Source organism: Acomys minous, assembly GCF_964271855.1.
Source record: "Acomys minous genome assembly, chromosome: 4".
Taxonomy (NCBI): Eukaryota; Metazoa; Chordata; class Mammalia; order Rodentia; family Muridae; genus Acomys; species Acomys minous.
This window is the reverse complement of record NC_140486.1, coordinates 43,583,121-43,597,566: the sequence shown is the minus strand read 5'-3', so window position 1 is coordinate 43,597,566 and position 14,446 is coordinate 43,583,121. Positions and strand designations below refer to the sequence as shown.

Here is a 14,446-nt window from a genome sequence, read left to right as displayed (position 1 = left end):
GTGCTGGGATTAAAGATGCTGCCACCACCACCTGATTATGAAGAAATCTTAAATGAAGCAAGAATGATAATGTAATTTTATTTTTTACAGAATTTAGACTCAGAAAAGGAAAAAGAGCTGGAAAGGCAAGCCAGAATTGAGGCAAGCCTTCGAGAACGAGAAAGAGAAGTTCAAAAAGCACGTTCTGAGCAAACTAAAGAAATTGACCGAGAGAGAGAACAGCACAAGCGGGAAGAAGCCATCCAGAACTTCAAGGCTCTTCTGTCTGACATGGTACTTTTTTCCTTCTGAATACTAGACTTTGGAAGTCCATTTTATTACCTATGTTCTGTAAATTGATTATGAAATAATTTATTACTTCCGGAGCATTTAAAAATTGGGTTCTTGAGCTAGGTGCAATGGCACACTCCTGTAATCCTAGCACTCAAGGAGGCAGAGGCAGGCTTATGACATGATCTTACATATAGAAAAACCCTAAGACTCCACCAAAACACTATTAGAATTAATAACTTTAGTAAAGTTAAAGGAATACAAAAATCGGTAGAGGCAAGTGAATCGTTATGAGTTCGAGGCCAGCCTGGTCTACAAATTGAGTATAAGACAGCCAAGGTTATACACAGAGAAACCATGTCTCTTAAAAAATCAAGTTCTTGGTATTAGTGGTTATTGGCATTTATAGAATTTCAAATTTAGATATTTTAAAGAATGAAAATTCATAACTTCAAAACTTTTAAAAATTGCCTTTGTTGAAAGCCATCTTAAGCTGTTAGACACCTGCTGTTGTAATAGTATGCTGAGCATAATTGGACTACTTTTCCTTGATAGTTTAGGGCAGTGGTTCTCAACTTTCCTAATGCTACAACTTTGAACCATACATTTATTTTGTTGCTACTTCATAACTGTAGTTTTGCTACTGTTATGACACCTAGTGTAGATATGCGATGTGTGACCCACAGGGTGAGAACTGCTGGTTGAGGGTCCTCATCATGATGATCAGTTCTTATACTGCAGACAGTGTGAGATACAGGACTGACTGGTACTGGCCCATGAGAGGACTCAGGATTGTGTTGAACGTTTTCTGCCTCAGCCCTGCAGTTGCTGAGGTATCTGCTGTGCTGCCCCTGCCCTTGTCCTTTGTACACCACCTCCTGTGGTTAGCCGGGCTCTTCCTGCTACTGCTGTCACTTCACTTTTCTTCTTTCTGCTTATTTTGTGTGTGTGTGTGTTCTTCATACTGGATAGTTTCAGTAATTTGAAATCTCCTTCCTGACATTCCCCTAAGTCACTTGTTTTCATTGCAGTTCCGAGCAAACCTCATTTTGTCTCCTGATTGCTTAAAGGAGGTGAAGGTTGGCAGTTGCTTGCCAGTCAAATTCAGCTCTTTTGTGGGTTTTGTTTTACAATTCAATTTCTTTGTTTATTTACTCTGAGATTTATTTTCCTTTGTTGGCCAGGCTGGCCTTAGGTACTGATTCTCTTGCCTTGACAGGAGTTCACCACCATAGCTCCTTGGAGATAGTAAAAAACCGTTCCTTGTCTGCACTTTCTCTCTTCATCCTTGTCAGTTCTTGGTTTGTAGCTTTGTTGGACATAAGGAATCACCCTTCTGTCTGTGGCAGCTGTTCACCTTCTTACTGTAGTCAATACCTTCGACTCTTGAAGAGTGCACCGAACCACTCCTGAGGCTGCTCACCACCCACTGTCTCCTTGTGTTTAGCATGCACCGCTATAGCACTTACTGCATTTGCTCTACAGAGAATACAAGTGTGCTCTTTGAAGGAAATGACAGTATCTTACTTAGTTGTATAGTTCCAATGGCAAGCATATATTTAGATGTTTGATAAATGTTAAAGAAATTCTATATTTATATACTTTTCTTCTTTCCTGTCTTTTCTTTCTCCCCTATTTCCTGTCATTACAGTATGACTTAACTTTTATTTGCCGTTGATGGTATTGATGAGCAAGCTGGATCTTTGATGTCTTCTCTTACCTTGTCTTTTTTTCAATGTTAATATTATTATAATTATATTTTGAAATCAGAAAGTGTGATGCTTCTGGTTTTTTGTTCATTGTGCTCAAGATTGTCTTTGGCTCTTAGGCTCATGTAACTCCATAGGAACTTAAGAACTGTTTCTCTATAATCAGTGGGCACAAAATAACATTCAAATTGTTTGTACTTCATTCAATTTTTAAAAATCAATGTTGAGTAATTTTTAGGATACAAGTAATTTACTCCTTACTTAAATTTATACTTACTATTTTTGGGAGGAGGGTGTTGATGTACTTTACATTTTGATTGTGAAATCTTACTAACATTTGTATCGTGATTTTTGTATTCTGTTTTGTTGTGGTGGTGGTTATTGTTGTTTTGGTTTTTCTTGACAGGGTTTCTCTGTGTCCTGGACTTGTTTTGTAGACCAGGCTGGCCTCAAACTCACAGTGATCCACCTGCCTCTGCTAATTTTTAGAATCTTTTAACTTTACTAAAGTTATTAAGTCTCATCATGTTTTGGTGGAGTCTTGGGGTTTTTTCTATATGTAAGATCATGTCATGAGCAACGAGAGATGTTTCAGACCCTACCCTCTTGTTTAGATGTCGTTTTCCTCTTGCTTTGTTTTGAGAAAGAGGGCTGAGAGTGGATATCCTAATACCTCATATCCTAGAAGAAAATGTTTTCCCTTTTCACTTTTGAAGCTATCTATCATAGGTGGTCTACATTGCATTGAATTACATTCCTCCGAATCTAGTCTATTGAGTTTATACAAATTATATCCATCCATCCATCCATCTTTCTGAGGGTGTGTGTACCCTTGGGTCATGCAGTATGTATGGGCCTCAGAGAACAACTTTCAGGAGTTCTCTGCTTCTACCGTGTGGTTTCCTGAAATTAGACTTGGGTCATTGAGCTGGCAGCAAGTGCTTTTACCTCCTGAACCACCTTTCTGGCTCCTAGTTTGAGTTATTATTATGAAAGGGTGCTGAATTTTATTGATGGTGGTTTTTCTTTTTTCCTATACGTATTAAGATAATCATACAATTTTTACCCTTAATTTTTGTGAATGTGCTTTGTCATGCTCACTGATTTCTGTATATTACTTTGATCTTTTGCTTTTGGGTTAGAAGTGTCACTTTTAGTAGGTTGGTTAGTAAGTCCAGATTTGAGCTCAAGGTTTGTTGTACTGCTTTTTGGGGAAGAGATATTTAGTGCTAGAAGAAGACAAAAAGTAACATTACTTTTAGTTGAAATAGCATTTAGAGACGTAAAATATTTTTTAAGCCATAAGTACTGATGGAAGATAATTGGCTCCTCATCTTCTCCTCCTACATCCAGCCTGAGAATTTATTTCGTCATACAGCTCATCACTGGGAGTTACAATTTCTGTTGTAGAGTTTGTGGTAGACTTCTTAGCTAAAATGTTACCGCAAGCTTCTTGCTTAAGCCATTAGAAATGTGCATTGCTTAGTTGTTTGTTCACTTGATACTAAGCTAGTGTCCTGAACAAATTTATTTACTGAAAGTTGTGCTTAAAGTGGTCTTTTAACACAGATTTATTTATGAAGTACTCTAGTCGAAGGGATCTACATATTTTTCAGAAATTTTTTAAGCTTCTGAATGTGACATTCTTTGTAAAACTCAAATGAAGTTAAGCGTTCTTTTTTGCGGGAGGAGGGCTTCGAGACTGGGCTTTCTCTGTGTAGCTCTGGCTGTCCTGGACTCCCTTTGTAGACCAGGCTGGCCTTGAACTCAGACATCCGCCTGTCTGCTTCCCGAGTGCTGGGATTAAAGGCGTGCACCACCACTCCCGGCTGAAGTTGAGCATTCTTGACTACAGTGTTGAGCTGCTTATTGTGTGAATATGCAAAATCTACTTGGTGGGGTGTGTGCCACACATACATGCTGTTCTTCTTTTTAGGTGCGCTCTTCTGATGTGTCGTGGTCTGATACCAGAAGGACCCTCCGGAAAGACCACCGCTGGGAATCTGGGTCCTTACTGGAGAGAGAGGAGAAAGAGAAGCTTTTTAACGAACACATTGAAGCGCTTACCAAAAAGAAAAGGGAACACTTTAGGCAGCTTCTGGATGAGACTTCTGCGGTGAGAGTCCCTTACTGTCCTTGTTTTTCATCCCCTGCAATCTTCATTTATAGTTTGATGACACAGAATACTGACATGATGTTTAGTGTTCTGTTCAGATCCATCGTTTGAGTTCTTAGGCTTTATGGCATTTTCTTCTCATTTGTTTTTTTCTCTTTAAACATGTCACAACGTTCTCACTAGTCAGGAGTTAGTTCTTTTTGCAGCTTCCACATGTATAGCTGCTTCCTTACATGTGCGTTATCAGTGGGCTCTCCTTCTTTTTCCTCCGTTTGCAGTGTGGTGCCCCTTATTTGGCAGTTTGTACGCTTTGTCATCCAGGTTTTGTTCCTGTTTATCTCCTCTTTATGGTGATGGTTTCTTCAGAAGTTATGATGTTTGCCCATGTAAATACAGGGTTTGCAGGTCTTAGGCCACCTTGAAAGTGTGGCCATGAAAATAACTTGTGGCAAGCCAGCAAAAAGAAATTGCATTAAAGCTGCTCCCTGTCCCTAACTAGTCCAGTTACGCTTGGGCAGTACAAGAGACTGCAGGTCAGTGTGTAATATTATGTACCATATGTGCTGTAGTTTGACTCCCTGAGTAAAAGGGAAATGTATTTATGTTTTCATTTTTTTTTTCCCCCAAAGATTACCTTAACATCCACATGGAAAGAAGTAAAAAAAATAATTAAGGAAGATCCTCGGTGCATTAAGTTCTCATCCAGTGACAGGGTAAGAGGATTCATCTATCTCCTGTGGCACTTAGGTGGACATGAAACTCACTATGTAGTTCACGTTGGCCTCTTAATAAACCTCCTGCCTTAGCTGAGCACATATGTGCACTACTATACCTTGACGTTTATGAACATTGATAGGTACATAATTATATCACTGGTGGCTTACCAAACATGAAAGTGGTCATTTTAAATAGATTAAATTAAAGTGTATGAAATATAAACCAGGATTTTAAGTTACTTTGTTTTTGTTTTAAAAAATATATATATTTATTATTTGTACAGTATTCTGCTCACATGTGTGTTTGCACACTAGAAGAGGGCACCAGATCTCATCATAGATGGATTGTGAGCCACTGTGTGGTTGCTGGGAATTGAACTCAAGACTTTTGGAAGAACAGATAGTGCTCTTAATTTCTGAGCCATCTCTCCAGCCCCATTTGTTTTGTTTTCCAAGACAAGGTTTTTCTGTGTAGCCCTAGTTGTTCTGAAACTTGCTTTGTAGTCCAGAGTAGCCTTGAACTCACACAGATCCACCTGCCTCTGCTTTCTAGTGCTGGGATTAAAGGCGTGCACCACAATGCCTGGCTTTTAAGTACATATATTAAAAATTGTACACCATACAGTAATAAGAAAGCAGTAATATAAAAGCTTATATTTTTTTATTATGAGGGTTGAGTTTGTATTTAAGGATCTTACCAATTGAATGGAACTATAGTCAGTTTCTGCTAGGTTGATGTTCAGGCTAGGACTGAGTTCAGCCTGGTACTAAGCTATCAACGCACTTTCCTATTAAGCCACACTGGCAAGCGGTGTGAGTTCCTAAGTTCTTGGAAAGGAGACTTTACAGAAGCAGAGTGTGTAACGCATGAAATATTAAAAGCAAAGCCCGTCCGTGCCCTCTGCCTTCTGTGTAGGAAACAAATTCACTTAATACAGAAAAACAGCTTACTATAATACATTCTGCCCCTTTGCCTTTTACTTGTTATTTTGTTACTGTTTGGCATCTCTAGACTACATTTCTCAAACCTTGCTCAACTGTAGTGAGTGGAATTTTTGATGTGTGGATCACAAAATATGTATGACCGGGAAAGAGTGATAGGCTCACCAGCAGACCCACTGTCAGTTTCTAGTTTACCTGGCTATTTCTAAGGAGTAGATAATAGATAACTTTCATTACAATTTTCTCACCAAAAGGCTAAGTACTCAGTATGTACTTATGCTCCCAGTGTTCTCTTGCTTTGTGAATCCATACATTATATTTCGTTGTGTCATTGTGTTTGAAGATATGCACTCTATAGGAAGAGAATGCTTGATCCTTAGTTTTTTGCTTATGTTGGGCTTATTTCCTGACAACTTAGGAGACATCCCTGTAGAACACTACAGAATGAGCTGAGTTTCATTTTAGTTGAATTCCACATTTTTGTGGCTTTCCTTTTTTTTTTTTTTCTTCCTTAAAAATGTACTTTGCAATATACTACAGTAAGTTTTATAGAAAGAAAAATATATCCTTGCCTTGTCTTTTTCTTTTTTGAATTTTATTACAGGATTCACAGATTGCCGCTTTAATTAAGAAGTTTTTTTCTCCTTTAATCTTACTTTTCCCCTTCCCTGCAGAAAAAACAAAGGGAGTTTGAAGAGTACATCAGAGACAAATACATCACTGCCAAAGCTGACTTCAGGACCCTTTTGAAGGAGACCAAATTCATAACGTATAGGTACGTGTGGTGTGGTGTTCCCACTGGCAGCCATTGTCCACTAGCCTGTACTCTAACGGCCAGGGCTTACTGTCACTCACACACATGCTGACATTGTTAATTGTAGGAGTCGGAAGACGCCAGCTTTCCTCAAGGGCAGGTGCAGGCTGCTCCACAGCACTCTTTTTTTTTTTTTTTTTTTAAAGAAAGGGCCCAGATGTCAATTCTTATTTTGTATTATGTACATCCAGTTTTAAAGTACACTTTTATTTTTACTTCACTGCTTTTTTGTTGTTGTTGCTGTTTTTGTTTTTTGAGCACCCTCAACTCTTTAAGAAGTGTCATTCAGAAAGAGACTTTAATCCTGCACTATGACTCATCTTTGCCTCCTCTGAAGACTTTTGAGTGGGGTTAGACCATGAGTGCCTGATGTATCTTCTCAAGGCAGAAAAATAATTTTTCCCTCCTCGAGAAGACAGTTTCTGGTTATACTTATTTTTACAAAACAAAAAACCAAAAACCCCTGAAAATCAGAGCCCTTACAATAGAAGGTTTTTGTGTAGTGCACCTAGTAGTCCGCCACTACTAGTAACCTTTCATCAGGGAACAGTTCGGCATGCCCTACGGTCCTCATGCAGGAAACCAGCTAGGCTTCACGCTCCAGCATTTCTTCCTTTAAAAGACAATGTTGAGGAAGGAAGGGTGTGCACGGGAGGACAGATAGTGCTGAGGGCGTGCTTCTTAGGAGTTTTGTCATTTGGATTTTTTGGTCAGGATCCTTAATGTTTTGCATCAGCTTGGGCTTTTAAATTAGATGTGAAGTAAGACTTCTTTCTACATTTTTATAGTTAATTTAGTGAAAGATGTGAAAGTGAAAGCTTGTGAAAGATGCTGGGATTGGCAGCCCCGCAGACTGAAGTCCTCTGTTCATCCACAGAACAGGTACAGCACGGGCAAGATTTACCTACCCACCCTCAGCCCTGATCTGGAGGGACCACCAGTAGGGGTGGGAGGGTAATTCAGCTTCTGAGGCCCTTTCACTCCCTGGAGTCTTTGCTGAGGCGATTTACAAAGGTGACTGCTGCAGTGAAATTTTTCTTTAAAAAAGTGGAAACACAATTAGGAACTAGATGGACATTTCCAGCTCATTTCTGAAAGACCAGCGAACAGCAGTCAGTAATTCTTGTGCTTTTTTTTTATTTATTTATTTCAGATCCAAAAAGCTAATCCAAGAATCTGACCAGCACCTGAAAGATGTAGAAAAAATTTTGCAGAATGACAAACGGTATCTAGTACTGGACTGTGTCCCAGAGGAGAGGAGGAAATTAATCGTGGCATACGTTGATGACCTGGATCGTCGGGGTCCGCCCCCACCTCCCACAGCATCAGAGCCCACTAGACGATCAACAAAATAATTCTAAATACCCTTCCATGGGCTCTCTGCTAATTGAAAACACTTGCATGAGCCAAATTTTCAGGTTTTTACATATATGTGCATTAGTCAACCTATTGGATAACCACCTGACGAACAGAAGGAGCAGCAGTGTGGGCAGTCTCTGAACAGAACACTTTGAAATATTTAATGCTTTTCTTTGTGTGGCATGACTGACATACATACTCAAATATAGGCTGTCTCTAGTAAATTTAAAATCTTAAAACTAAAAATCATCCTTTAAATGAGGCGTGGAAGTCAGTGATGGGTGGTGTTCTTCCTAGCAGTGTTACTTGGCAAGACAGGAGCATTTGTGGTTGGAGCTTGCAAATACCACAGACTCCAGAAACTGAAGTGGGGATTTGTTTTTATTTTGTTTTTTAAGCGGGTAAAAGAGAAAACACTGAATTGAATTCTTCCAGAGACTATGAATATTATAATGGACATGCTTTTACCCTTTTCTCTAAAGAACAGTTAGTTGCATTTGTTCACACACGTGCTTTGGTTCTCCCCCTCTGAGTTATAGGCCAAGTCTTGTTTAGCCCAGGAGAAGATTTAGTAATTTCTTCTCAAGTATGAACCACATTCATAGCTAACATGTTGGCCAGAATAGAATCCTGGTTAAACATACTTTATTCTCCACTGGATGAATGATCTCTACCAATATTCTCAATTAGACAATAAAATTACCTTTCTGGGTGTTCCCTTTGTAAACTACCCCTGTTTGAATGTTGAACTTTTGTTTCTAAAGTTTAATGTTAAGATGTTTGAATGTTCAGTTTATGTATTTGAACTACAATAAACCAACCTTTTTATATATGTGGATTGTAAATGATTATTGTTACACAATATATTTTTTAAAAACTCTTAGGCCTGTTTTGTTTTTGTTTTTTGTTTTTAAAGAAAGCAGCATGTGAGATTTGAGACAACTAAATCTTGGATAGTGTTTGTGTTTAAAGGCTTGACTCTAATACTGTGTTTCCAATATAAAGGACAAGACATTTTTGTAGAAAGCCTTTTCTCCCTTTCTTTTTACTTGGCGTGCATGCGTGTATGTGTGTTCAGAGTCTTTTAATGCTACCTGTTGCTTAATAGCAAGGATATTGTAATTCTTATGTCTTCTGTGTCTGTCTTACTAACATATCAAAAGTTTGTGCCTTCTGAGCATCCTTTCAACTGGTCATGTGTCATACCATGAGCTTACTTTTGATGCTCAGTTACGTTTTTCTGGCTTAACACCTCCCTACCCAGCCCCCACCACCCACCCCCTTGTAAGTTCTGTATTGTTCTTATGGCTGCTAGTTCCAGAGTGTCACATAAATAAGACATATGAGAAGACATAAATGTTATCTTCCCTGTTTTCTCCCATCTGTCATGATGGTAACAAGGCCTAGAAAGAAGAATACTAGCTGACCTGTATTTTTGTGTTATGTATAACCTTCCTATCCATACTCTTTAGTACCTGGCATAAATCTCTTAAGTGTCGTAGAAATCATGTGACCAGCTGAAGACTGGTATTAATGGAGCATACCAGGATTGAAAGCTGTAAAAGTGATAAACAGGATTTATATCCTCTCCCCACGTTTGAAATTTATCAAGTGACTTTTAAGTTTTGTAAGGAGTCAAATTGAAATGCTTTCCAAACGGAATATAACTGTTACAGGAGTCTGACTTTCCTAAAACCTTTTATTCTGAGTCCCACATGGTAGTTTCTGCACACTTGCTGTATCCTGTCATGGTAGAAAAGTGAAAAGAAATGGCTTGCGATCTTGACTGTGTGGGATTGTTTGTAGGTGTGAGTTGATTTTTCCCCTTAGTTGAGGGCTCTCAAGTTCTTAACAAATGGTTCATTATAATTATCTGTTGTTCCAGTATCTGCAGCTAACCCAGAAACCTGGGACATTGTCTTGTCAGGCTACCCCATAAAACCCTCTTGTTCTGAGTGATGGTTTAAAATCATAATTCAAGGCACAGGTAGTAAAGCATCACTTTTATTTCTTTACAAGATGTTACATACTTGAAGCTCACTGTATATACTCTACATATCCCCTCGTGTAACTGGAGTCATCAAAGCAGTTATTTTGTATTCTTGGGCTAAACTATTTATTTAAATGTGAGAGCTTCAAATACAATTTGTAGTGAAACAAGTGAAAAAGGAGGCAGCTTTGTCTTGTGTTAAAAAGAAAACCACAACCTTTTATGTAAAGTAGCCAAGACTGAACATTGTGAGTGGCAGCTCGCTCTTTGTAGGTACAGAATGTTCTCCAAACTCCTCCTTTACTTTTTTAGAGGCATTTTTCCTACTCTGAGGTACCCAACAGTGGAAAGTCCCAGATTTCCATTAAGGAAGCAATTAAGAGTGTATAATGCTTTTTATATTTAAAGGGGAGAGAAATGTATGCTCATACATTTCTGCATTCTGCTCTCCTAAAAATTTCCACATTTAGGAACTCAGGAATGCCTTTTTATTGTCTTTTACCCTGCATTGTCCTTGCAATTACTCTGTTCTTATCTAAATTCTTTGTCAACAGTCTGCTGGGTTTTCTCTCTGTGTGTGCTTTTCCATACTTCGTTACACTTGACCATTCATACCTTAGAACCCCGGTAATATTTTAAAAGTTGAGGGTGTTCAAATTCAATGATAGAAGAAAAGCCACCGCCATTCTCGTTTATGCTTGCCTTTAATCAGTAGTTAATACCTATGTCATTAGTGTCAGCTTACCGTCTGCCTTCAGAGGACAGAGATCAAGAAGACGACATTTTCACTTGTGGAAAAATACTCTTAGTTTGGAAGCGAAGGGGCATTTGAAAATTTTCTGCATTATGATCTAGAATGTCATGTTAGGCTACTAATATTCTCAGACTTTGAATAAAAAACTCACTCGTAGGTTTTTAAAGGTTGAAATAGCTTTTGTGCTGTATGGCAAGACTTGAATTTACTTGGGCCCCAAATAGCTATGGTTTGAGATTAGCCCAGAACAGAAGGAACTATTCTTTGTTTTGTAAGTGTCACTCAGGAAAACTATGGATTTTTCATCAAGTAAATGAGCATTTATTAAGCAAGTGATGGGAAATTATAAGTAGAATTTACACTTTAAAAAAGCAAGGGAGATACAGATTTTGAGCTATGCTAAAGTGAACTATAACTTGTTGATAGATTGTGGACAGCAATTCCAGGAAGAGACAGAGAACATGGGCTCAGTCTGGTAAACTACTCCATCCGGTGCATGCAGGGCTGCGGCTAAGGAGGATACTGGGGAAAGTCCATGCATAACACTTTGAGTTCTTTAGGCAGAGAATTCTTAAGCAAAACTATGTGCCATTCTACTTACCAGATTATATAGTTTGAAAATGCAGAAAGAAGTATTTCTAATGGCAGTTTATAAGTCAGCAATATTGCTAAGCTGCAGTACAAGTAAGCATGATTTTGTTTTTCTTTGAAACTTAAGTCTGTTAATTGCAGCCCTCTGTCTCCCGGCCTTCATGTTCCCAGGGTATGGGATCATTGTCCTCTGCCAGAGGGGCAGCATCCCTCTCATGCCAGAACTGCTCAACATCAGGGAGAATAGGAACTCCTGCCTTGTCTGTTTCCTCTCTGTTGGAGTTGGGAGAGCCATGTCTGTCTGTCTCTGCAATGGATGTCTGGGGCTCTGGAGATGGAGCCTTGTCCTGAAGTGCCTCTGTGTTTCTAGCTGGTGCCCCCTGAGCCTCTGAGGCCACTGTAGACTTTCTGGTTATCATCCATTTCCGAATGCCTTTCAAACCTGCCTTGAACTCTTCAGACATCACTAGGAAAATGAGAGGGTTTGCTGTTGAGATGGAAAACATGAGGACTTGAGACAGGGCTATAAAACCCTGTGGTGGCAGTGGACCTCCGGCCTTCAGGTGCCATACCCACAGCCAGGCGACCCATTCGGGGAGCCACAGAAGAGCAGAGGTGATTGCAGTGCTTAGCAGCATCACTGTGAGTTGCTTTGAACGCATCTGGTTTCTAAGGTTTTGAGGCTTTGTACCTTGTTTTTTACATTGGCCATAAGCTCGCCAGAAATAAAAGCTGGCCAGAAGTAAAGGAAGGCAAAACACCAAGAGAGGATAAAGCTTACCGAACATTGACATGAATTCTTTGGCCACAGCTGGCACATCCATGAGGCACATTTCCACACCTGCATGATGTCTGGTGGTACTAAAGAACCATTCTGGCAGGGGAAGTAGACTGGCTACAACCCAGATGGCCAGCAGCAATGACCAAATGGTGCAGTTGTGAACACTCAATTGCTTGGCTGGGTCACTTGCGTACATGAAGCACACTTTGGCGACTACAACAATTGTCAAGCTCTTCGCTGCCATGCACGTGTGGGTGAACCAGTCAGAGAACTTGCAGACAAACCAGCCTAGATCCCAGACACTTTTGGAGTATGCTGTGGCTCGGACAGGTGCAGAAAAGAGCAGGAGAGAGATGTCTGCCAGGCTGAGATTCAGAATCAGGGAGTGGATCACGGATGGCTTTCTCTTCCAAACACCATGAAGGAGAATGCCAATGACACACAAGTTCCCCACAAATCCTACCAGGCACACAGCCACCAAGAGAGCCGGAATAACGGTCCTCCAGTCCTCGGAGTCAGACGGCAGGTACCCTCCTGCAAAGTGGAGGTGAGCAAATGACTCGTTCATGATGCTGGAATTGGAGTCTGCAAAGACAGCTGCCGGCATCACCTTTCCCATCCAGCTGCTCCCTGCAGATGTTAGCTTCTTGTTAAGGTGGTCTTTCTCAGCTCTTTTGCAGAGGGGGGAAAATGCCCTCTGTTGTCCACACTGATGACACCTCTGGACCCTCTTGCTTGTTTGCCGACAATGGAAGGTCGGCGGCTGAGCTTTCGTGCTGCACACAGTCTACCTGTAACTGCATGGAATGACAGGCAGCAGGAGTGTGTCCACAGGCTCATTAGCAAGTCTAATACTAAGTACCAGCCCCATAAAGTGATAGCATCCCCATAAATGATGAATGAGGAGAAAGTAAGTAGGGATGTTCCCCTGGGGTGGAGGTAGGCAGGAGAGGGGAGGAGCACTATCAGTTATTTCTAAAATCTTGACTGGATTTCTAAGTACAGAGTGATCTGTAATTCAGTAGGCTACAGTTAATCCAAGTCCTTTGAATTTTCACGTGCATGAGGACCTGTTGATAGCTTAGTAGAGTCGGCCTAGACAGGGCCCAGGAATCTGCTCTCCCACCACGTTCTCACAGGGTGTTGCTGCTTTTGCTGGGAGTCCGCACTTGAGGAACCAGTGTTCTCCTCCTGGTCCCTCCCGTTTCCAGGCAGGAGCATTCCTCTCTTCAGCCCTCAGTACCACGTCAGTTCCACGAATGAACAATTGACGGCGAAGCAGGCACAGCCAGGTAGTTAAAAAAAAAAAAAAAAAAAAAAGGAAACACATGTTAAAACCCAAATGTGGATGACCTAAAATTCCCTATGAATTTTCTGGAGGCACTTTTGGAACTCTGAACTGGTTTACCTACTGATAAGACTTCAGAGAGCGATGATGGTGATGAAGGCAAATGATTAAGTTAAGCTTTTCAGAATGTTTATGTTGAAGACATGTAAGAGACTTGAAAGAAAGTACCGATTTAAAGTTGAAAAGCCAGCAAGGTGCCACAGCTGATAAAAAGTAGTTGCTATGCAAGCCCTAGGGATTTGAGCTAGACTCCCCAGAGCTGTCTTCTGTCCTCCCCAAGTACTGTGACACACGTGCCTGTGCATACATACCATGCACAAATACACAATAACGGAAAGGTTAGGAGGAGGACAACTCAGATGACACGGACTTGGCCAGGCAGTGGACAACTGGAGGGAACCAGTAGTGCTCAGCCTGGAGTCACAGCAGAGGGTACAAATTACCCGAAGACGGATTTACCTAAAAGTCCTATGGAGAAAGTGTGGCCTAGAATGCCCAAGGCCTAAAGGGCAGTGCCAGGTGGGATCAGGCAGAACTGTCCCACTTGAGTGTGAATGATGATATTCTTCCAGTGTGGCAGTCAGAATGCCAGGCAGTGAGTCACACCTCTAGGTCCTGGTACTAATGCTGCAGTTTTATCCAGAGAAGGAAAAGGGGGGGGGGGGGCGGCACATGAAGAACGCTGGAAGGTACAGACATACATGCAGGCAAACACACACATAAAATAAAATCGACAAATCTCAAACAAGCCACCCAGCAACAAGAACAAAGCAAACACAACCAAGCCAGCTCCCAGATATTCTCAGCTGGGTCCCGTGTGACTTTCTATGACCTACCTTCCTCAATGTTGCCGAGAGGTACCCTGGAAAACAGTCATGGTGATGAAACAATGGGTTTGTCCACACTGAAGAAAAAGTGGGTCACTCTTTTAGGCTTGTCCTAGGAGAATAGGACCTTGTCAGGAAGTAAAACGCCAATATGATTCTATGGGCCCAGAATGGTCCTGGTTCATACCTAATAAACTCATCCTTGGCTACAGGTATCAGTGTTTCTGTG

The 14,446-nt window shown here is 40.7% G+C and overlaps 2 protein-coding genes across 7 annotated transcripts in view; one reads left to right on the top strand and one right to left on the bottom strand.

The window, feature by feature from the left end:
* Positions 1-8,758, top strand: part of TCERG1 (transcription elongation regulator 1) — a 61,496-nt gene extending 52,738 nt beyond the window's left edge. For 5 of the 6 annotated variants that reach the window (XM_084779619.1, XM_084779621.1, XM_084779620.1 and 2 more), the window contains 5 exons: positions 91-273; positions 3,916-4,095; positions 4,725-4,808; positions 6,428-6,528; positions 7,721-8,758. In XM_084779619.1, the coding sequence (XP_084635745.1) occupies positions 91-273; positions 3,916-4,095; positions 4,725-4,808; positions 6,428-6,528; positions 7,721-7,922 (750 nt within the window). In that variant the 3' untranslated portion in view covers positions 7,923-8,758. Of the gene's footprint in view, positions 1-90; positions 274-3,915; positions 4,096-4,724; positions 4,809-6,427; positions 6,529-7,355; positions 7,450-7,720 lie in introns of those variants that run through there. The other variant, XM_084779622.1, reaches the window with a different exon arrangement.
* GPR151 (G protein-coupled receptor 151) lies at positions 8,188-13,567 on the bottom strand. The gene has a single exon (XM_084779623.1). The coding sequence runs from the start codon at positions 12,659-12,661 to the stop codon at positions 11,393-11,395; it is 1,269 nt and encodes a 422-aa protein (XP_084635749.1). The 5' UTR covers positions 12,662-13,567; the 3' UTR covers positions 8,188-11,392.
* Positions 13,568-14,446: the final 879 nt, after the last annotated feature.

Bases quoted from the DNA above. Each gene is read 5' to 3' on its own strand.
- GPR151 (XM_084779623.1), bottom strand. From the start codon at position 12,661: ATGGGAAAGGTGATGCCGGCAGCTGTCTTTGCAGACTCCAATTCCAGC.